The sequence below is a fragment of the Prionailurus bengalensis genome, chromosome C1, assembly GCF_016509475.1.
Source record: "Prionailurus bengalensis isolate Pbe53 chromosome C1, Fcat_Pben_1.1_paternal_pri, whole genome shotgun sequence".
NCBI classification, from domain to species: Eukaryota; Metazoa; Chordata; class Mammalia; order Carnivora; family Felidae; genus Prionailurus; species Prionailurus bengalensis.
This window is the reverse complement of record NC_057345.1, coordinates 16,930,006-16,954,056: the sequence shown is the minus strand read 5'-3', so window position 1 is coordinate 16,954,056 and position 24,051 is coordinate 16,930,006. Positions and strand designations below refer to the sequence as shown.

At 49.8% G+C, this 24,051-nt stretch overlaps 1 protein-coding gene across 1 annotated transcript; it reads left to right on the top strand.

The window, feature by feature from the left end:
• Positions 1 to 1,093: 1,093 nt before the first annotated feature.
• LACTBL1 (lactamase beta like 1) lies at positions 1,094 to 19,067 on the top strand. Its single transcript, XM_043574059.1, has 8 exons — positions 1,094 to 1,265; positions 1,613 to 1,685; positions 6,996 to 7,131; positions 9,476 to 9,585; positions 11,814 to 11,971; positions 12,922 to 13,160; positions 16,728 to 16,833; positions 17,774 to 19,067. The coding sequence occupies exons 2-8, from the start codon at positions 1,674 to 1,676 to the stop codon at positions 18,750 to 18,752; spliced, it is 1,740 nt and encodes a 579-aa protein (XP_043429994.1). The 5' UTR covers positions 1,094 to 1,265; positions 1,613 to 1,673; the 3' UTR covers positions 18,753 to 19,067.
• Positions 19,068 to 24,051: the final 4,984 nt, after the last annotated feature.

Below are 24,051 nucleotides of genomic sequence, written 5' to 3'. Positions count from 1 at the left end.
CTCTGACTCACTGACTCAGAACTTGCAGCTTGATTTGCACCACCAACCCCCCCCCCCCCCCCGCCCCAGGCTGTTCCTATACACATTTAAAGTGGGTTGGAGACACACTGGTTTGGGGTGGTGGTTCTTAACCTTGACCAGAGGGTAGAATCACCAAGCCACGCCCCTGGGCATCTGTAGAGTGGGACCCAAACACCAGTGGTTTTTCAAAGCTCTTCCGGTAATCCCAATGTGCAGCCATATCGAGTGTCAGGGAAGGTAAATATATTTTCTCTTTTTGGGCCAACTAAAATCAACGGACAGGGGCGCCTGGGTGTCTCAGTTAAGCATCTGATTCTTGATTTTGGCTCAGGTGATGATCTCACAGTTCATGGGATTGAACCCCAAGTCCGGCTCAGCGCTAACAGCTTGGAGCCTACTTAGGATTCTCTCGTTCTCTCTCTCTCTCTCTCTCTCTCTCTCTCTCTCCCCCTCCCCCACTCTCTCTTTCTCAAAAATAAATAAACTTAAAAAAAATAAAATCAATGGACAGTAACTTTCTAGAATGTTCACTGAGAAAGATCTGATCTCTGACGCAGAGGTTGTGGCACAAAGCTAAGTTATAACAAGAAGCGGGCCTTTACAGAGCCCTTACTCACAGTGCGAGGTCCGGGGCGACCTGCTTTACCATCACGCTGCAATTTAATCCTCATGGTAACCAAGATATTATTATCCCCATTTTGTAGACGAAGAAACAAAGAGGGCATGCCTTACCCAAGGCTACACAGGCAGTGACAGAACTGGTTATCTGCATATTTAACAACTAGGTTGACCCCTGGAAGTCTTCAAACCGTGTTCCTTGGAGCCTGAGGTTCCTCAGAGGCAGCTGAAGAGCTGGTGTGGGGGATGGACAGGTCTGGGAGGCCTGTGGGTCATCTCTCTTGCACACTGGGCTTGCCAGACACTCCTTTTGGAGAGAGCGTTCCTCTTCCGGCCTGGAGCATCTTGGATCACGTGGTGCTGTCCAGGCTCTCTGACAGATGTGCCCCCCTCCCTGTTGCTGAGGGACCCCAGGAACTAATCCCAATGGCGGAGGGCACGTGGAGGGATTAGTGCCGGGGTAATCGGCGCCACATCTGCCAGCCCCTGGGGAGCCTCGGTGAAGCCTGCACCTCAGAGCCCAGCCAGCCATCCCCGTCCCCTGGAACACGGGGACTCCTGGAGGGCACTGGCCAGCCGTGGCTGGGCCTGAACTGCCCTGTCCTACCTGAGCCTTCCAGAAGAGGGTGAGTTAGGGCTAAGCGTCTGGGGGTCTGAGTGGGTTGTTTCTGAGGCTGGACGGGGAGGCAGTGGTGGGGACACTGACTGAGTGTCCTGATTTTCCTGGATCTGAGAGATCTGGGACTTTCAGTGCTAAAGTCACGATAGACCCGGACAGACCTGGACAACTGGTCAAGCTCACAGGTTTTCTGAGTTCAGTGCCCTCCGCCTTCGAAGCAGAGCTGCACGAAGGGGAGGGTTTGCTTTGCCCCCTCCCATCCTTGTCTTCCAGCCTTTCTGTCCCCTCCTCTCTTTTCCAGCCTTCAGGACCTCTCTTTGCCTTCACTCCTCTGACTTGATTTCCCACTCACAGGGTCTCCCGGACTGTAGGCCTGAGTCCTCAAGGAGCTGGAACCTTCCACACCTTGGAGAGAATGATGACCCAGGTGAGGCATAGCCCATGGAAACTTGCTTCAAATACTGGCCTAAATCACCCAAATCACCTTCATCACCTTCATCATCATCATCGCTAACATTTCTAGAATTTGCACTGTAGGCCAGGAACAGTTTTGAGTGTTTTACCTGTAATAACCCACTGAATTCTCAAAACAAAGCAGAAATTACTCCTCTCCTTCTTCACATCCCCAGGCCTCTGACTGGAGTGCCCCCCAATTCATCCCTACTACCTGTTCAGTGAAGCTTTCCCCCACCTCCCACCCGGAGGCTGAGTTCACGGGTACCTCAGAGACCCAAGAGCTGTATGCACATGCTCTGTTCACATCTCTCTCCCAGAGAAATTACTACACTAGTGACCAGCTAGTGAACAGTGTTCTAGGGGCTTTGCATGCATTATCTCATTGACCTTCACCTAAATTCTATGAGATGTAGGAACGATGGTCCTTCCCATTACGCAGACAAGAAAATGGAGACTCAAAGAGGTGAAGTCGTTCGTCCAAAGCCAGTAAGGGCAGAACCAGAATCGAGTCTTGCTTCACCTGGTTCCAGAGCCCTGGTGTGTGGCCAGTCTGCTGTCCTGCCGGCTCCATGGGGGACAGATGTTGGCCAAAGGCTCTGTGCCCTCAGGACATAGCACTGTGCCCAACACACAGATGGCCCTTGGAAATTGCATTCTGGATTAAGAAGTGGACGAGGAGGGTTGTACCAGAGTGGGCGGTGAGGAGAAAGGAGGGGAATGTCTTGGGGCCGTAGGCCACCTGGGGGAGGAGGTGGGGGAACTGTGGTTACGGGTGGGGCTTGGGGGAGCCAGGCTCTTCCTGAACCCCCACCCCCTGCCCCTGCCTCATTTTCCAGCTGGGAAGGGAGAGGGGAGAGATGCCTGGTGCCTCCTACTGTAGAGTCAAAATGTGAGCAGCTGGTGAGCGGCTTAGAGGTTAAATACTGACCCCACCTTTGGGTCTGTTGGAATAAATCCTGAGATTGGAGACAGGCATGGGATGAGGCTGGGCTTCAGAGGAGAGCTAGAGACTGGGGGTGCGGTTCACATGTGAGTCACATGTGAGGGGGGGGGTGCGGTGGTGCAGAGCACAGAGCTAGAATCCCAGCTCTGTCATGTGCTGTCCACGACTTCGTTAAGTCATTTTAAGGTCTCTGAGTTTCATTCTTCGCTTGAAAATGAGATGCCCATATTCTGGTCATGCTATAGGTGCCTGTTGAGGGAGGTTAGGCTGCCCTCCCTTAGTGCCACCGGCCCTGCCCCAGTGGCCCTTTGCTTGTGCTCGAAAGGGAGCATCTTCCAACTTCCCTCCCATATAAACAATACCAGAGAGCCCCCCCCCCCCTCCGCTCCTCGAGGCTGAAGCACGGTCTTGTGTCTGATGTTACTGATGACACCAGTGGAGACATCCTAATGCTCTTGGGCTCCTTAATGGCTTCATTTTTAAAAAATGTAGGTATAGTTTGCATGCATTAAAAGTCACTCTTTCTGGTGTACAATTCTGAGTTTTGACAAATGCACACAGTCCAGACTGACCACGATCAAGACACAGAATGGTTCCATTGCCTACCACTGTCCCTTCTGTTCCTTTGTCATCTCCCCCATTCCTACCCCCAGGCAGCCACTGAATGGTCTTCTGTCCCTACAGTTTTGCCTTTTCCAGAATGTTACAAAAATGCAGTTGCACAGACTGTGGCTTTTTGAGTCTGGCTTGTTTCATTTAGCATAATGCGTTTGAGATTCATTCGCGTTACTGCCTGTATCGGTAGTCCGTTCCTTTACGCCTGCTGATCAGTATCCAATTGTACAGATATATCACAGTTTGTCCACTCACCAGTTGGGGGACATTTGGGTTATTTCCAATCTCTGGAAATTATGAATAAAGAGTGGCTTTAGTGGGAACCCCGAATTCTAGAGCTGGAAATCAAGTGAGATTTCCAGGTGTAAAAGGTAAACTCAACAAATAGTCCATCCTGCTAACAGCTGAAGACACAGAGGTCCAGAGAGGGGAAGAGACCCAGCCATAGTTATAACTGACTCAGGAAGTGGGGCTGAGATTTGAACCCAAGGCTTTCAACTTGCAGGACAATGTAAAGTTCAAAATATATTTCTGAAACATCTGCCAGGGCCAGGCAGAGTAACAATTGTTACAGGCATAAAGGCTAAGAAGGAATGATCCTGGTGCTGGAGACACGCGGAGTAGGGAGCCAGACAAAGAAGCTAGCAGTAACCAGTGTAGGTTACTGTTACAATGCAAGAAGGGGTGTGCATGAAGCAGAGAGGAGAGGCCCTCAGTTCTGTCTGGGGGAGAATCAGAAGGCTCTGCAAATGCCCATGTATTTTCAGGGAAGAACACAAGTTTGTCAGGTGGAAAAGGATAGAAAGGGTCTCACAGACCCTCGCAGAGGGAACCTCCCTCACAGAGGGAATGGCAGGTGCAAAGCAACGGAGAGTGGGACGTGGGGTGTGGGAGCCTAAAGATGCAAGGGGGAGGGGGGAGGCAGAGGAGAGGCAGGAAATGGCCGCATGGGATCTGCTGGGGTCTGATTATAGCAAGCCTCTCTGGCCAGACTGTTTACTGCAGGACAGTGCCTGTGCTCCGTGTATAAGCTCTCTTCATCATGGAAGAGCATGTAGGATTGAACAGAGACAGAAGGAATCGAAACTCAGTGAGACCCTAGCGGAACACAGCCTACAGAGCAGGTGTTGGTACGGACAGGCGCTTAGTATGTTTCAGAGCCAGCGGCATACAAGTCAGTGGCACAGGGCTGGAATTAATTAATTAAATGTTTACTTATTTATTTTGAGAGAGAGAGCGTGAGTAGGGGTGGGGCAGAGAGAGTCGCAGGCACACTCCGCACAGGGCTCGAACTCATGAGCTGTGAGATCATGACCTGAGCCAAAATCAAGAGTTGGACGATTAACCAACTGAGCCACCCAGGCGCCCCAGGACTGAAGTATTTAATAATCTGTGCTGAGATGACTGATTATCTGTATGGAAAAAATAGAATGAGATTTTCCTTCTTTACACCATAACCAAAATAGCTTTGTGTGTGACTGTAGAGAAATCTACATTTACCTCTGTATAATGTATTTCCTGTGCGTGCAGGAACGCACACACACACACACGCACACACACACACACGCACACTCACAGCAAACAAAAAAGACAATATGGATGAATTTGATCGGCAGCAACCAAAACGCAAACCCAAATCCCTCTATTCAACGATAGCTAATAGAGCTTACGACGTGTCAAAACAACGTACTTTAAAAATATTAACCTACTAAAGCCTTACTAATTTATGAGGCAAGCACTATTATCACTTCCATTTTACAGGTGCAGAAACTGAGGCACAGAGAGGTTGAGTGACTTTCTTGAGGTCACACAGCCAGGAAATGGTTGAACTGAGATTCAGAATTAGGCAATCTGGCCACAGATTCACCACTACATGATTTTGCCTCCAACAAGTTATCATAAACATAATGGGAACAGACAAAACACAAGCGAGAGTATCTGAAACTTATACTGAACTCTAATAAACAAGGGAAGTTGAATAGGAACAAATAGGCCATGGATAAGAACAGTCCGTTCACAGAAAAGCAAACCGAAATATATACAGTAAACGCAGGAAAATGCATTCAAGCTTATTAGTAATCAAGAAAATGCAAGTTAAAAATAGCAATGAGGGGCGCCTGTCTGATTCTTGGTTTCGGCTCAGGTCAAGATCTCACGGTTCATGGGATCAAGCCCCGCGTTGGGCTCTGCGCTGACAATGCAGAGCCTGCTTGGGATTCTCTCTTTCCCGCTCTCTCCGTCCCTCCCCTGCTTGTGTTCTCTCTCTCTCAAAATAAATAAACTTAAAAAAAAGTAGCAATTGGGGTCACAGGTGGCTGGAGTGTTAACTGAACAACTTTGGAGAGCAACGGGATAGTGTCTATGAACCTGAAAAAGGCCACCCCTTACCACCCAGAAATTTCACTCCCAGGCACAGTGCTCTCAACTCAAATGCATAAAACAGTCATGTTTTTAAGGCAGCCTGGCCCCAGACTTCATGTTCTAACTAGTATACTCCGAAGTATATTCACACAGCAGGATACTCTACAGAAGTCAAACTGAATAATACAGAATACATGTACCATGTTGGGGGGGGGGAGGAAAGCAAGTTTCAGGAGGATAATACAGTAGGTTATAGTTTACATAAGTTTAAAAATGTGCAAAGTGATACTACGTGCTGTTTACGAAGGCACGAACACACAGTAAATGGATGAAAACAGGCATGGTAATGATGAACACCAAGATCACAATGGGTGCTACTTCTGGGAAGAAGGGGAGGAGGCTGGAATCTGCAGGTGGCACAAAAAGGGCTTCGCCTCCACCCAGAATGTTTGTCCATTCATTCATTCATTCATTCATCATCAACTATTTATCAGGGTCTGCTATGTTTCAGGGACTGTTCTAGGCACTGGGAATACCATGGTGAGTAAAACAAATCACGAATCCCTGTTTTTTCTTTCTTTCTTTCTTTCTTTCTTTCTTTCTTTCTTTCTTTCTTTTTCTTCTTTCTTTCTTTCTTCCCTCTCTCCCTCCCTGTCCCTCCCTCCCTCCCTCCTTCCTTCCTTCCTTCCTTCCTTTCATTTTAATGTGTATTTATTTATTTTGAGAGGGAGAGAGAGCACAAGCACAGGCAGGGCAGGGGCAGACAAAGAGGGGGGAGAGTGAACGAACTCCTGTTTTCTAATGGGATGGGATGAACAGACCATACACTAAACAAGGAGCTGACGCGGTACTTTTTAAAATGTAGAGATATGAGGAAAACAGGGTAAAATGTTAAGATCTAACAAGCTTGAGTGGTGAGTGCCCTTGGAGAACTCCCACTCCATCAGGAGCACCAGCTAATACTAGCTGAACAGCCGTTGTATTAGAGAGCTGGACTCCCACCACAATGGAGGCTTGTCCAAAGTGCCTTGGAGGGGGTCTGGGTGAGGAGAGTTGGGGAAGGCTTCCTGGAGGAGGCGGCATTTCAGCCGGCCTTAGCTATTTCACTAAGTACACAGGAGAGACATGGCATGCCCAGCAGAGGAAGCAGGCCATGCAAAAGCCCAGAGGTGCAGAGAGACACGTGGCACAGCTGTTGAAGGGCTCACACTGGGAAGGACCTTGGTTTTACAGGTGTGATATCTGCCCCAAGCTGTGGGCTCTTGTGATGTCTGGGTGAACCTGAGGCATGGTAGGGGTCCCTCTTCTGCCTCCCTCTGGCTGACCCCCTTGGGGGCCGTGCTCTTGTCCTTCCCCTCCCAGGTGGGTTGGCAGCCCAGCCTGCTGAAACTGAAAAAGAAGTGGCTCTTCCCAGCTTCCTGCAGCTTCTTCTTCCTGCTCTCTGTGGTTATGACTGGCTGCTTCCTGTGGCAATATCACCTCCCCAAGCTGGACACCAGTGAGTGCACAAGCATCCTTGACTTCCTTCCTATCCCTCTGGGGCCTGGGAGCCTGGAGCTGATGCACCTGATTTGAGGGTGTAGGGGCAAGACCACAAGATTTGGACTCAGAAGCTCTGGCCTTCATTCTGACTCCAACCCTCACTAGCTGTGTATCTTTGGACCAGTCAAGGGACCTTTCTGTGTCATGTTGCCCTTGGGTATAAAATGAAGATCCTAATGCCACTGGAGTTTCCTTAAACCACCCAGTCTGGCTGTAAATCTCAGGGACTCCCAATAGGTAAAACAGAGTTTCTCTTGCCTGATCTTCAGCCCCCATGGTAGGATCTCCAGGCCCTACCCCCCACCCCTTTAAAGATCTCCCCCCAGCTATATCTAAGACCCTGGGAGGAACAATGAGGTGTCCGTGGACAGAAGCTGCCATTTGTTGGAGCCTCTCCATCCTGGGCCGGTCAAAGCTTGGCTAGTGAGCCACCGCTGCTGGCAATGTCCACCAGGCCCTTTGTTGCTATAGCAACCCCTGCACCCTCCAACCTGGATCATCCAGAATCCCAGTTCTCTGCTAACGCTGGGGAGAATGTCTCTCTCCGTTCCTCTTGTGTTACGGATGCCCAAGGCTCGATGAGGTGGCCTGGGCTCCCAAATTCCCACAGAGACATTGTGCAGAAATGGCTCCTTTTATTTTCTTGCTGGCTTTTTCCTCTCCCACCCCAACCCGTTCTTTCTAGGGTATATTCTTTTATCAGGGGCTTCTCAGTCCCTCAAGCAAACAGTCCTCAAGTAGGCAGGTCAGCCTGTCCTAAAGGACCATGCTTCGCCAACGGTCAAAGTACCAATCCAAAGCAGATCAGTTATTACTATAAATACGTACAAACGAAATTAAATGAAAAAAAATACTATAGAACAGAAGCTCAAGTTTTAAGATTCCACACAAAATTACCACATTAAACTGCTATAGAAGTTTCTAAACATGTGCGCTCAAATTTTGTACTTAATTTGTCACAAATGGGAAACAAACAGTTCGTGGACCTGCTTGGGTCCATCACCGGGTCCATCACTGTCCACAGTGATCGAAGTCCTCTCCCTTGCATGGGCACCACCTGAGAGGTTGTTAGAAATGAGGACACCCTGCTTCCATCCCGTATCTACTGAATCAAACATGCATTCAAATATTTCCAGATGACTTTTTGGGCACGTGCATATTTTTTTAAGGTTTTATTCATTTTGGGGAGAGAACTTTTGAGAGCGGGGGAGGGGCAGAGAGAGAGGGGGACAGAGGATCTGAAGCGGGCTCCTCACTGAGAGCAGGGCTCGAACCCACTAACTGTGAGATCATGACCCAAGCCAAAGTCAGACGCTAGAACGGCTGAGCCACCTACGTGCCCCTGTGCACGTGCATGTTAATGCAGGGCTGTAGGCACCAGCCCTACCTGAGTCCCAGGCTGAGCAAAGCTTAGGTTTTGGCCAAGACCTCCCTACTCCAATGATTGAGCCTATGTCATGGATTTGTTGAGAGACCTTCCTTAAGGTGCACAATCGATTTGTCCTGACAAAGTCACAAGGCCAGCCGGATTCAAGAGGTGGGAGGAGCTGGAAGGATTTGCGGCCATAGTGAGCCTCCCACAGAGAAGCCCTCTCAGTTCTGAGTAGGATTTGAGGAGCGTGCAGCTCCTCTGGGCGCTTTCACCCTCACTACCCTACACTGCTCTCTGAGGATGAGGGGAGTTCTGGGGCCCGTGCGATGATCTCTCAGCCTGAATCCTGTCCTGCCAGGGCCCACGCCTTCTCCCCAGAGGTTCCAAGGAAGACATACACCTGGACCAAAGCAGAATGGGACTTAGACCTGATATTCCAGACACACAGCTCTGGTGACACAGGCACTGGCCTTATGATTTAGGCCTGAAGCCTAAGCGGGGCCCAAGTCCACCTCTCCACTCAAATATATAATCTGAACTAGAGAAACAGAGGCAGACAGACAGACAGACATGGTTGAGCCTGCCCCAAGGAGCTAGAACTTTTCTAACTCCTCTGACTACGTGGAGGGAGAAAGCTGGTCATACAAGGGAAAAGGGCTGCCAGCCAGGAGCCTTGGCCTAATTGGTATTTTGAAGGCCAATCATCAGGTGGTGGGTGTGGGACTGTCCCTTCTCCTCTCAGGCATCCGCCCCCACGGTGGGCGCTGTGCCCTGCTATCTATCTCCTGGTGAGGCTGTTGCCAGCTGGGAGGGCCAGCCCCAAGGCACGGTTCTGGCCTTTGCTGCCACCTTCCCACCCCTTCTAGGATGATCCCTAGACTCCTACCCTGAGCTCTGTCCCCCACTCACCATGTGATGCTCCCTATAGGTTCCTTGGGACCAGAGGTGGCCTCTGCCCCTGTGAGGATGTGTCCCCGACACCCTGAGCCTGTGCCGCTGGCCCACCCCCTCCCTGTGTTGAAGGAGGCCCTGGAAAAGGTCAGTGATGACCCAAGAGGGAACTGGGCATGTGTGCTAGGCCTGGGGGATGAAGGGGAGGGCACGTTCTGTGCAGTGGCAGGGGCATTTACTCGTGGATTCAACATATACTCCTTGAGTACCTACTTTGGGCTAAGCACCGGGGACATGGCAGGAAGAAGATACTGTCCTGCTCTCAAGAAGCTACTAGTCTGGAAGAGTGAGGATAGGGGACATTTAGGGAACTGCAGGGGCACAAAGAAATTGGCTTTGGGGTCAGGCAAGGCTTCTGGAGGGAATGGTGTCTACTTTTTTTTTTAATGTTTTTTTTTTTTTTAATCTTATATTTGAGAGAGAGAAAGAGAGACAGAGACAGAGAGTAAGCAGGGGAGGGGAAGAGAGATGGAGAGAAACGGAAGCAGGCTCCAGGCTCTGAGCTGCAGGCTGTCAGCACAGAGCCCAACACGGGACTTGAACTCATGAGCAGTGAGATCATGACCTGAGCCGAAGTCGGACGCTTAGTGGAGTGAGCCACTCAGATGCCCTGGGAATGATGTCTAAACGGAGATGTGAACAAGTAGGAAGTATCCAGGTGATATGCACTTATACATACAGTAAGGGAGACTGAGGGAGGGAAGCATGTGCTCCGGATAGAGGGACCAGCATGTGCACAGGTCCAGAGGCAGCAGAATGAGTGCAAGGCACACACAGAGAACCACCAGGGAATTCAGGTTGCTGGGGCTGCAGGTGGGGGAGGGAGAAAGGTGGGACGGGGGGAGGAGGACACAGCCCGTATCACAGAGGCCATTGCAATGTAATTAAGCACACACTAGACGCTAGACGGGGTTGTTGGCCAGCTCACTCACCTTAGGAGACACACAGACAAATGAAACTCGACTGGAAGTGTACAAGCAGCAGCACAGCGGAGGGGCGGGAAACTGTCATCCAAGGAACGGCTGAAGGGAAGGCAGGTGACGTGTCCATGTAAGAGAAGGCCTGGGCAGAGACACCATCACTGTCTGCAAGTACCTGAAAAGCTTTAGTGAAGGAGAGGGAGCAGAACGGTGCTATGAGGCTCCAGGGTCATAGCAATTCAAACAAGAAATAGCAACAGTCATCGTAGCCGGCTTCTAGTGGGCACCGAGTATGCGGTAGCTTCTTTACACAAATGCCTCATGAATCCCTATCTAGAGAGGAGGAAACTGAGGCACACAGAGGCAAAGTCAGTGCCGGGGTGGAAACCACACATGGACAGAACTCAATTCTGGACCTGCTAAATCACTCGGCAAGGAGGTCTGGCAGTTAATTAGGACCTAGGGCTGGAGTTAGCCTGGGGTCCTAATCCTGACTCCACTAACCATTAGCCCCTTGGGCAAGTCGCTTCATATCTCATAGACTCAATCTTCTCATCTGTAACATAGGGAGAAATTTAGCACTGGCTTATTGTGGATTAAATGAGACAATGCATGGGGTGCCTGGGTGGCTCAGTCAGCTAAGCGTCTGACTTCAGCTCAGGCCATGATCTCACAGCTTGTGAGTTCGAGCCCCGTGTAGGGCTCTGTGCTGACAGCTCAGAGCCTGGAGCCTGCTTCGGATTCTGTGTCTCCCTCTCTCTCTCTGCCCCTCCCCCACTCACACTCTGTCTCTCTGTCTCTCTCTCTCTCTCAAAAAAAAAAAAAAAAAACAAACATTAAAAAATGTAAAAAAAAATGAGACAATGCATGAAAATCACTTTATATTGTGCCTGGCACATTCCAAATGTCCAATAACTTTGGATGTTAACATTGTCACTGTATTTCATTATTGAAAACAATGTCCTTTCAATAAATGTTCGAAGAGGGTCTAGGGGCCTCTATAGTGAATCCTCCAACATTAGGGGGTCAGGCCAGGCCTTCCTGAGGTTTTCTAGGGCAGCAGACAAGGGGTCGACGACATCAGTAGTTTAGCCCCTCTCTCCTTTTACATTTTCCCGAAGAAATTTTCTTTGAACAGAAATCTTACGAGGAAGCCCTACATAAAAACAAATTTAGAGGAGCTGCTCTGGTTGTAACTGGGTGGGGGTCCAATCCCAGGGGGTCTGAGAACCTGAGGTCTGAGGCTCCAGCCACGGCCGGGGGGGGGGGGGGGGCGAGAATGGAGGGGGTCCCAGCAGGGGGCGCTGTGTGCAGGGTGTGGTGTGGGAATGCGTAGGGCAAGCAGGACCAGAGGGGTGTTTGTCTGCGCCTGCACTCCTGCTCTTCTCCTCCAAGGTGGACAGGATCCTGCGTCAGGCACTGTCTGCCCCGGGCCTGGCTGCCATGTCTGCAGTTGTCATCCACAATGACACCGTGCTCTGGACCGGGAACTTTGGGAGGAAGAATGGATCAGACCCGGCCTCTGGGCCCCCCAATGAATACACTATGTACCGGTCAGCTGGGTGACCTCTGGGGTCCTGTGGAGGGGGGCATGGGATGGGAGGACAAGGGAGACCTAGGAGGTAGGGGGACTCAAGAGAATCATGACTGGGGGTCCAAGCTGCCAGGACCCTTTATTAAGTCCTGACAATTTTATAGATGAGGAGACTGAGGGCCAGAGAGGACCAGAGAGTGCCCAACATCACACCACAGGGGTAACAAGTCAGGAAGGAATCTCTTCTGGAGAGCCCTTAGCCCAGAACCTCCCTAACTAGAAAACGCTCCCTGTGTCCCACCTCCCACACCCTACTATGTGCCACGAAGGAACTGTAACCAGTTCTTGGGCCCTTGCCCCGGGTCGCTGTTAGTTGGCGGCAGCGGTCCAGACGGAAGAAACTTGGGACCCCCTGCGGCACACCCAGAGTCTCCCCTCCTCGGTGCTGCCTGCAGGATCCTCCAAGCTGACAATGCAAAGGGAACACGTTCACTCCCAGAGACACTGTGAGGATTACAGAGGTTCCATTCACACTGCACCTGCCATGTGCCAGGCCTGGGCCCACAATTGCATTTGCTATCACTTACTCAACACTTGCTACCTACCTTCCAGGTATGTGGCCAAGCACTTCACATGCCCAATCTCACGCAATCTTTTCTACAAGCTGTGAAATGGACAATGAAACAGAAACTGAGAGAGATCTAGTACTTGCCCAAGACCACTTGGCTAGTAAGAGGGAGAGGTACATGATCCCAACCTACGTCTATCCCAGAATGGGAAGGGCTTGGGTTAAGGCCTGGCACGGGGTAGGCACTCAAGAGTGTCCACCTGCCACTGTGCTATGTTCTTGAACATCCCAAAGACACTGAAGAGGGTGGACTCAGTGCAAGTTGGGACCTGGGGTGCAGGACGGAGGTTGTAAGGCCAACTGTATATCCTCTGCACCCTTGTGTGCTTAACACTTCCCAGAATCTCCAGCATCTCTAAGATCTTTCCAGTCCTCATGCTGTATCGGCTGTGGGAGGAGGGCACTGTAGCCTCTCTAGATGACCCTCTGGAGCGGTATGCCAGCACCTTCACCATTAACAACCCGTTGGGCATGGCATCAGCCCCTGAACAACAGAGCTTGATGGATGAGCTGGAGAAGGTGGGCCCAGCCCCAAGGCCTTCGTCCGTCACCCTCCGAAGGATGGCCAGCCAGCTCTCAGGTGAGCAGCCCTGAAGTTTTGCAGCTCAACCCAAACCATTTCAGGGGCGGCAACTGAGCAGCAGGTTCTCAGGCAGCCAGGCCGGCCACACCTCCCTCTCACCCGCCCTGGATGGTGGACCAGGGGTAGAAAGATCTGGTGAGGTAAAAGCGGAGGCGAAATCTGGGAGTTTAGATCAAGGGGACAAATCAAGATCAGGTGGCAAGTTGAAAGTCAAGATCTGCTTATTAGGTCAAGAACAGGTCAATATTTGTACACAGATCTACAATGAAGACCTAATTTCCCTCAATATACAAAGATTACGTACAAATCAATACAAAGACTAACAACCCGACAGAAAAATGGGTGAAGAATAGGAACAGAATAGACAATTCACAGGAAAGGAAATACAAATGGCCCTTAACACTATGAAAACATATTAAAAGATGTTCAACCTCATTCATAACAACATAAACGCAAATTAAAACCACGGAGAGACATTTTTCCCTTGGCAAAGGCCAAAATGGCGGGTGCACTGGGTTGGTGAGGTTATGGTGAACTAGACCCTCTGATGCATCAGTGGCGGGAATTTACATTGGTGCAACCTGGGTGGGGGACAATGATACTATCTACCACAATTAAAAATGCATAGATCCTTTGGCTCAGCAATTACCCTTCTAGGAGATTCTCTTACAGATGTATTCACACATGTGTGGTGTGAGGTCTGCATGCATTCACTGCAGCGCTGTTTGTAACGGCAAAAGACTGAAACACCTACGTATCTATAAGCAGGGGAGTGGCTAAACAAACTGTAACACAGCTATATAATCAAATCAGATGTAGCGTTAGAAAAAAGGGGAATAATGTTGTCTATGTACTGAGATGGAATAAGATACAGTGTTAAGTGGGGGAAAAAGCTCAAACGGCATATATTATATGCTACTATTTGAATAAATAAAATAATATACACACAAAGTGCACATATGTGTATGAATGAATACGTATAAGAATGTGTAATGTACATATTACTCTATAATACGTTTATATAAACTAAATGGACATACATGTGCCTGCCATTTTTTTAAGTTTACTTATTTATTTTGAGAGAGACAGAGAGAGAGACAGAGAGAGAGCATGCACAAGCAGGGAGAGGGGCAGAGAGGAGACAGAGGATCCCAAGCAGACTCCACACTGTCAGTGTAGAGCCAGACATGGGGGCTCAAACTCATGAACCTTGAGCCAAAACCAAGAGTCAGACGCTTAACCCACTGAGCCACCCAGGCCATTTCATTTGAAACGATGCCATTTCATTGTTTCAAAAGGCCTGAGGTCTTAGTCAATGGACATGGCTGGTTATCACTCCTGAGCCCAGGCGGTGTACCCGAGGTTCAGCGAGAGGATGGAACCTCCTGAAGCAGCTCAGGCAGGACAGGGTCACTCTTCTTGGGGGAGGGTGGCCTGATGGTTAAGGGCATGAGCACTGAACTTCCAGCTCTGCCTTCTCCCAGCTGGGTGATCTTGGGCAAGTCATTGAACTTCTCTGAGCCTTATTTTCTCCCCTGTAAAATGACTGTGGTTTGCCTTATTATTGGGGATTAAATGAGATAATGAGTGTAAAACACTTAGCAGAGCTCCTGGCACACAGCAGGTGCTTGTCAATGTAGCTTTGGTTATTTTAGCCAGGGTTAGACCTAGGTGCAGTGGGGCCTGATGAGGAGGTAATTATAGGGGTCCTCTTTAAGAATGCATTATTAAAAATTCCAAGTTAGATATAGGCCTTGGAAGGGGCCATGCAGGTAAGGAGCCTTCAGGCTTACTTAGGCTCTTCCGGCATCCTGTTCAAGCCACCTGGGTTATAACTCTGACTCCAGGGCTCCCTCTAGGGGTGTATTGTGGACTCTTCTTCATCCATACCCAGGGAACCAAGCCCAGGGTGCTTGGTTAGTTTAAAAATACCCTACATGTCTTCTACAGTCCCAAGGGGCCAGCTGAGGCAACAGCTGCCTGAATAACTCTGTTCTAGGCTCTCAATGTCTTTTATGATCGACTCTCACTGTACTACAGCTGTCTCCCGTTCCTGGAGCTTTTCATCCATTCTCTGAGTTAAGCCTTCTAACACTTCCTAGGGAAACCACAGCAGGTGTCGCAGCCCATTTAAAGAGGAACAAGTAGAGGCTCAGAGAGGTAAGGTACACGGTTTGTGGCCACACAGCAAGAAGTTCCGGAGTCAGAACTTACACCCAGGGCCTGGGACTCCATCTCCCAGTTGCTCAGGCCAAAAGCCTTTGAGTCACCCCTGATACCTCCAACCCCCATACCTTCCACATCCCCTCAAGTAGCAAATTCCGTTGGCTCCACATCCAAAGTAGATCCAGAACCCAACCCGTCCTCACCACTTCCACAGCTGGCTCCCGAGTCCCAGCCACCATGAAAAAAATGCGGATTTTTCAAGTCTCCTTATAGGCTTCCTTGCTTCTGCCCGCCCCCTCCCGCCAAGTCTGTTTTCAAACAGCAACCAGAGCAACCCTGATGAAATATACGTCAGATTTCATCACTCCTCTGCTCACGACCCCAGCCATGGTCACATCCGACTCAGAGAAAAGGCCAAGTCCTTCCAGTACCCTATAGCACCCCATGACACCCGGTGCCTACAACCCCAGTACTTCTCACCTCCGAAGTCTTCCCCTTCTCACTCTTCAGCCACACTGGCCGTTCCACACTGGTCCTCAAACAAGCTAAGTCACTCCCGCCTCAGGGCCTCCACACTTGGCTGTTCCACACCTTCCCTCTGCATGACATTCTTCCCTCACACTGCTGCTTGGCTCTCCCCCTCTCCTCCTCCAGCTCTCACCTGCTCAAGGGTCACCTCCTCTGTGAGGCCTTCCTCTGATCACCTTGTATCAAATAACAATCCCTCCTTTCTCACCCCATAGCACGAGTATTTATTTATCATCTGTCCCCTCCACTAGAATGGAAACTCCATGTGGTCAAGGACTTTGTTTTGTTCACTACCGAAGGCCCAGGACCCAGAACAGACCTGGGAACAAAACGTGGTGCTTGAAAACTATTGCCGGGTGGAGGGATGGAAAGAATCCCAGTCCTGTAATCCTTCCCATACGTGTCACATCCAATAAACAAAAAATTCCAAGTGGTCAGAGAAGCCAGTTTGGCAAAACCTGTTTGGGTACTGACCTCAAGAATTTTATGGAATCAAACTTCTGTGGGTTGGTGATAACAATTATTTTTTTGAGCAGTTACTATGGCCAGGCCCCAAGCTGAGCATTTTATCTCACCTGAGCCCTATGATATAGGAAATTAAATGATTTCCCTTGTGTTCCCCGGGAAGATAGGAAAGGGAAGACTGGGGAAGATAGGAAGATAGGAAGACTGGGGCTCAGAGAGGCTAAGTGACTTGCCCAACCAAACACAGGGAGGGTTAGAGTCCATGCTAGACTTTTTTTTTTTTTTTTTTAAGTGATTCTGCGGTCATTATTCCTCAATCCACGGAAGGTGGGGGAGGGAGTGCATCCAGGGGCCACTCTCCCACCTTCAGCCGGCCCAGCAGTTCTGATCACTGCTCTTCCCCAGGGCTGCCCAGAAGGCTCCGCTCTACTTCCCTGCTGTGGAGGGGCAGCACCCAGGAGGCCCTGAGCCTGCTCAAGGATGATGTGCTGGTGGCAGACCCGGGAACCAGGTGAGGAGTGTGTCTGAGGCCCCACCGACATTAGGAACCTCCAGAGGTGACACACCCCTCCTAGGAGAGAGCCTGAGTCGCCTCACCCTAGACATCTGGAGCCAAGGGAGATGCAGGGATCCCTGAATGCATCCTCTAGTCCATAGCTGGGAAGACAGGCCCAGACAGGCTGGCACCGCAAGGCAGGGGGAAGCTGGGCCCAGGTTCAGTTCTGCGTGAACCTCGTATTCTGTCGATTCACCAACTCAACTTTTATCGAGCACCTACTCAACGGAGATACAACACCTACCTACTGAGATACAGCAGGGAGCCAATTACAAGCAGCCTTTCCTCATGTAGTGTGCATTCTTGTGAGTGAACAGTGAACTTATTATTTTTTTTTTAAGTTTCATTTATTTATTTTGAGAGAGAGAGCGAGAGCACACATCCAGGGGGAAGGCAGAGAGAGAGAGGGAGAGAAAGAACCCCAAGCAGGATCTGTGCTGCTTGAGCCCATGAACTGTGAGATCATGACCGGAGCTGAAATCAAGAGTCTCATGCTTAACTGACTGAGCCAGCGAGGCGCCCCAGGACTCTAGTCTTCCATTTGATAAAATCAATTATACTAAAGTAAAAAGGACCAAAAAGATTTGTTTTACCACTTTCCCAGGTGTGTTGCTGTGTCCCACTCTTCCCCAAGTTGCCGTGTGATTCTGGGCAGTTCTGCCCCTCTTTGGTTCTTAGTCTTCCCAGATGTAGGATAATGCCTTGTAGTCAATCATCTCTGGGGTCTCTGCTGGGTCTGACCACCTGGGATGCAGTGAAGCAGGTTCCTTCTCAACCGCGCCCAGTCCAACGAACCTCTGGTGGCATCTGGGTCTGAGCAGGTGGGGCCCGGCTCTTCAGGGCCTGGAGATGCTCACCCACGGCCGCATCCCAGTTTCCACCCCTCCTCTTCCAGGTGCCATTACAGCACTCTGGCCTTCTCGCTTCTGGCCCATGTCCTCGCAGCGCACACTGCTCAGGGCGACTACCAGCGCTGGATCCTGGAGAACGTGCTGGAACCGCTGGGCATGGAGGACACGGGCTTCGACCTCACGCCCCTAGTGCGCGCCCGCCTGGCGGCTGGCTTCTACGGCAGCGGCCGGCCGGCGCCGCTCTACGACCTGGGCTGGTACCGGCCGTCCGGCCAGATGTACTCCACCCCGGCAGACCTGGCCAAGCTGGCCAGGGTGCTCCTGGGCGGCGGGCCCCCGCTCCTGCGGCCCGACGCGGCCAAGGCCCTGCTGGCGCCGCTGCTGGCCTGCTCGGGCGCCTACTTCGCCAACGAGACGGGCACCCCGTGGGAGTTCCACGCGCAGGGGGGCTACCGCGTGGTGCGCAAGGACGGCGACCTGGACGGCTACGCCGCCACCTTCTCCCTGGTGCCGCCGCTGCGCCTGAGCCTCGTGCTGCTGCTGGCGGGGCCGCGGCCACCCGGGCGCGACCTGGTGGCGCAGGCCTACGACGTGCTCCTGCCCGCCATGGAGAGGGCCCTACGCGAGGCCGAGCCCAGCCCCGCCCCGCCGCCCAGCGCGCGCCCCTTCGCCGGCTACTTCACCTTCGCCAACCAGACCTTCTACGAGGTGCGCCCCGGGCCGGAGGGCGAGCTGCGCCTGCGCCAGTTCGGGCCCCGCGTCGAGGCGCTGGTGCCCCCCGCGTTCCGCACGCTGGCGCTGCGTCACCTGCGCGGCCGCGTCTTCCAGCTGCGCGTGGCCCGCGAGTTCCCCTGCGAGCTGCCGCTCGGCGACGCCTGGCTCTCCCTCGAGGCGCAGCACGGGCAGCTCGTCAACTTCTACCCCTTGGACCGCCACGGACTGTCCCCTGGCTTCGACGTGCCGGGCCTGAACACCTACCGGGTGCTGCGGCTGCAGCGCAAGCCCGTATTCAAGACCCAGTGACCGCGGGCTCTGTCGGGAGCCTCCCCCTTGCTGGCCTCCGGGCTTTCCGATCTAGAGTTGGAAAGGCGGAGCTGGGGAGATGTGTTAGAGGAGCGAGTAGTTGGCAAAGTGGGGTAGGGTGTTTGCTGCTCAGAGCGTGGACCGCGGACCACAGCTGTTTTTTGTCCACGGGGTGGGAGAGTTCAGTACGGAAATTTAGAGTAAACATTTAGAAACTTTCATAGCAAGTTGATAGAGCCCCTTTGGGCTTGTATTTTGTCTTCGTACTAAAAATCAACTGAGTTTTAATTTACATAAAATGAAATGCACACGTTATCAGGGTACCGTTCCATGATTTTGACCTTTATGCCACTATAATCAAGATAGGGAAAATTTCCATTATCCCTCAAACGTCTTTCCTATTCTTTTGCGGTCAGTCCCCTTCCCTGCACCCAGCCACCGATCTACTTTTATCATCGTGGATGATTTTGCCTGTTCTGGAGTTTCATATAAATAGAATCATACAGTGTAGCCGTTTGGGTCGCTCCCCCCGCCCCCAGCATGACGTTTTTGAGGTTCACCCATGTCTGTGTGTGTATCAAAAGTTTGTTCCTTTCTATTGCGAAGTAGCATTCCACTGTATGAGTACACCACATTTGCTCATCCCTTCACCTGTCGATGGACATTTGGGTTGTTTCCAGATTGGGGCTGCTATGAAAAAGCATTCCTGTATAAGTCTTTTTGTGAATACATGTTTTCGTTTCTTTTGGTAAATATCTAGGCAAGCCGTGAAGTTTTCCGAAGCACTGGTACCATTTTGCATTTCCACCGGCAACATGTGACCCTTCTGTTACTCCACATCTTTGTGAAAACTTAGCATTGTCAGTCTTTCCAACTTTAGGCGTGCTAGCGGTTGTGAAGTCCTGTCCCACTGTGGTTTTAATTGCATTGTATTGCTCATATTGTAGAGATTCTTTCTATGCTCTGGATACAAGTGCTTTGTCAGAGCTGGTATTGCAAATATTTTCCCTCAGTCTTTGGTTTGCCTTTCCAGTTTCTCAGTGATGTCTTTTGGTGAAGAGCAGAAGTTTTAAAAGGTTGATGGCTTTTATGCCTGTTGGATCTAATACAAAATTTAAGCTAGCGTTTTGCATGTCCGTTTAAAAATTAAACTTTAAAAAAAAAATTAAAAAAAAAAAAGGGGGGGCGCCTGGGTGGCGCAGTCGGTTAAGCGTCCGACTTCAGCCAGGTCACGATCTCGCGGTCCGTGAGTTCGAGCCCCGCGTCAGGCTCTGGGCTGACGGCTCAGAGCCTGGAGCCTGCTTCCGATTCTGTGTCTCCCTCTCTCTCTGCCCCTCCCCCGTTCATGCTCTGTCTCTCTCTGTCCCAAAAATAAATAAACGTTGAAAAAAAAAATTAAAAAAAAAATTAAACTTTATATTTTGAGGTAATTGTAGATTCACATACAGTCGAAAGAAATAACCAGTGTGCCATTAACCCAGTTTCCTCCAATGGAAACATCTTGCAAAACTGTAGTACGATACCGTAAGCAAGTTGATAGAGTCATTGACATTGATGGAGTCAAGAGAGAGAACATTTTCATCATCACAAGAATCCCTCTTGCCCTTTTCTAGCCATGCCCAGTTGCTTACCAACACAACCCCCTCCTGAACTCCTAGCAACCACCAATCTGGTTTCCATTTCTGTAATTTTGTCATTTCAAGAATATTATATGTATGGAGTCATACAATATGTAATTTGGGGGGGACTTTTTTTTTCACTCAGCATAATTCTCCAGAGATTTTCAAGTGGCTGCAAGTATCAACAGCTTTTTTCTTTTTGTTGTAGAGTAATAGTTGCATGGTGTGGATGCCCCACAGTTTATTTAACCATTCATTTGATGAAGGATGTCTGGCTTGTTTCCAATGTTAGGCTATTACGAATAAAGCTGCTAGGAACGTTTGTTTACAGGTATCTGTGTGAACATAAGTTTTTTATTTCTCTGGGACAAATGCCCAGGAGTGCAACTGATGAGCCATATGGTAGGGCTTTTGTTTGTTTGTTTGTTTTTGTTTCTTTTTAAAGAAACTGATGAACTGTTTTCCAGAGTGGCTGTACCATTTTATAATCCAATCAGCAATGTATCAGTATGTATATGTATGTATACACACACACACACACACATATATACAGTTATATATGTATATAGTTTCCCTGCATTTGTGCCAGCATTGGTCACTATTATTATTTTTGTAATTGTAATTTCTTAATCATGAATGACGTTGAATACCTTTTCATGTGCTTTTTTGCCATCTGTATATCCTCTTCAGTGAAACGTCTCTTTATGTCTTTTGCCCATTTCCTGATTGGATTTCTAAGAAATTGTTGAGTTTTGAGAGTTCTTTACATATTCTAGATACTAGTCCCTGGTTTCAAATATGTTCCAGTCTGTAGCTTGTCTTAACAGACTTAACGCTCTCAACAGGTGTGCGGTGTTATCTCATTGTCTGCACAGCTTTGGCCCCTGGGTCATTGCCATTGTCTCTTCTCTGTCCCTTTCTGGCTTTACCATACTTCCCTGGCCGAACCCTGGGCTCCCTAATTTGTATCTCTACCCCTGGCTACTCCTCTGACTCCAGACTTACGTGCCCACCTGCCTACTGGGTATGCAGGATGCATCTCTGCCTTATGTCCAAAATGGGACTGTCAGCCTCACCCCAGACCAGTTCCTCCTGTAGTCTGTCCATCTCAATCAGTGGAAGCTCTGCTTCTGCTGTTGCCCAGGCTGGACTCCTGGATCCCCACTTTCACATTCATCCCATCCGTAGGTCATGCAGACTCAGATACCGAGTCTGTAATCCAATCCCTCCTCCCCACCTCTGCTCTTCTGGCCATTTCCAGGCCACCATCCTCTCCCTCCAGGGTTATTATAGTGACTTCCTGTCTCCCCATTTCCATCCTTACCCCCTGTCATGGTTAGTTTTCTGTGTCAATGTGACGAGGCTAAGATCCTCGGTTATTCACACACTCATCTAGGTGTTCCTGTGTGGGTATTTTGTGGATGTGGTTAACATCCACAATCAGCGAACTTTAAGTAAAGGAGAGTAGCATCGATAACCTGGGTGGGCCTCATCTAATCAGTGAAAGGCCATAAAAGTAAAACTGCAGTTCCCAAGCAAGAAGGAATTGGCCTCTGAATGCGACGGCAGCTCCCGCTGGAGACTTTCCAGCCTTTCAGCCTCCCTACAGACTTTGGGTTTGCCCGCCACATCATGTAAGCCAATTCCTTGAAATAAATCTCTTAATATATATCCTAGCGGTTCTGTTTCTCTGGAGAACCCTGACTAATATACTCACAGACATCAGTCTACAGGACACTCAGAGGGATCCTTTTAAAAGTCACATCACGGCACTTGTGTTCTCAGACACTCCTAGGGCTTTCATTTCATTCAAAGAAAAACTAAAGTCTTTATCATGGCCTACAGAGGACCCCGGTTCTTCCCACTGGCCTCTCCTTCTCTCTGCCTCGGCCATTCTGGCCTTCTCGCTGCTCCTTGAACCTGCCAGGTATCCTTGGCCTTTGCTCCTGTTGTCCTGCCTGCACGGTTCCTTCTCCAGCGAACCACTCACGGCTCCCTTCCCTCCGATGTTTACTCACCTGTCACCTCTGTGAGCCCTTCCCTGACCACTCATTCTTGCAAATTGATGATTTTTTTTTTTTAACCTATGTCTGCACCTGTGTAAACTGCCACCTAGACCGAGGTGTGGAACACTTCCCGCCTCTCCTGTGGTTCCCTTCTCCACTGCCTGGAAATAACCACTCATGAATTCTACCACCATTGATTAATTTGGCTGCTCTTAATCTTTTTATTTTTTATTTTATTTTATTTTTTTTAACGTTTTGTTTATTTTTGAGACAGTGAGAGACAGAGCATGAACGGGGGTGGGTCAGAGAGAGAGGGAGACACAGAATCTGAAACAGGCTCCAGGCTCTGAGCTGTCAGCCCAGAGCCCGACGCGGGGCTCGAACCCACGGACCGTGAGATCATGACCTGAGCTGAAGTCGGACGCTCAACCGACTGAGCCACCCAGGCGCCCCCTTAATCTTTTTAAAAATGAGGTCTTAGGTCATGCATTCTTCTGTGCCCACTATGTTTTATTTTATTAAAAAAATTTTTTTGGGGGCGCCTGGGTGGCGCAGTCGGTTAAGCGTCCGACTTCAGCCAGGTCACGATCTCGCGGTCCGTGAGTTCGAGCCCCGCGTCAGGCTCTGGGCTGATGGCTCGAAGCCTGAAGCCTGTTTCCGATTCTGTGTCTCCCTCTCTCTCTGCCCCTCCCCCGTTCATGCTCTGTCTCTCTCTGTCCCAAAAATAAATAAACGTTGAAAAAAAATTAAAAAAAATTTTTTTTAAACATTTTTGTATTTTTGAGAGAGACAGGGACAGAGTGCAAGCTGGGAGGTGGGCAGGGGCAGAGAGGGGGAGACACAGAATCCAAAGCAGGCTCCAGGCTCTGAGCTGTCAGCACGGAGCCGGACAGGGGGCTCGAACTCACAGCCATGAGATCATGACCTGAGCTGAAGTCGGATGCTCAACCGGCTGAACCACCCAGGTGCCCCTGAAATCTCCATTTTCTAGATGATGACATTGAGGCTCAGAGAGGTGAAGCAACTTCCCCATGTCACACAGCATTAATATCAGAGACAGGATTTGAACTGTGATCTGCCTGAACCCAAAGATTGTGCTTATAACCTGTTGTGTTAGTCCCTCCATGAAGAGAATCTATACACTCATAGATAATATGTTCTTATGGAAGGAAGGCATATGGGGCATAAAAGTATTGATTCATTCAGAAATATTTTCTAAGTGCCTATTGTGTGTCAGGCAATGTACTAGCACCAGGGACATAATAATTAGCAAAACAGACACATTTGTATGTTTGTGCTTTTAGTTCTGTGTGCATACCTGTGTGTTTACTATAGCGAATAAATACATGCGCATTTGTGTCTGGAGTGCTTGTCCATATGTGTATTTGCAGGTGTGTGTCTTTTGTTGTGTATGTGAGTATAACTCTGTGCCCAAGTGTGTAGGGATATGAGACAGCACAGTTTTGGAGCAGACCGTCCTGGTTCTAATCCTGGCTCCTGCCCTTACTAGCTGTGTAACTGTGGGCAATCTTCAAAATGCTCTACCTCTGTTTTCTTATTTATTGAATGGGGATAATGCCAGTTGTCCACTTTCTGGCATGCTTTAAGGGATTGCTACTCAAGATATAGATAGGACTCGTGCCTGTCCTAGAACTGTTTGTTTCAGGTCTCTGA

Excerpts from the sequence above, each read along its gene's own strand:
- LACTBL1 (XM_043574059.1), top strand. Across the intron at positions 11,972-12,921 it reads AATGAATACACTATGTACCG|AATCTCCAGCATCTCTAAGA; the intron begins GTCAGCTGGGTG and ends AACACTTCCCAG. Across the intron at positions 16,834-17,773 it reads GTGGCAGACCCGGGAACCAG|GTGCCATTACAGCACTCTGG; the intron begins GTGAGGAGTGTG and ends CTCCTCTTCCAG.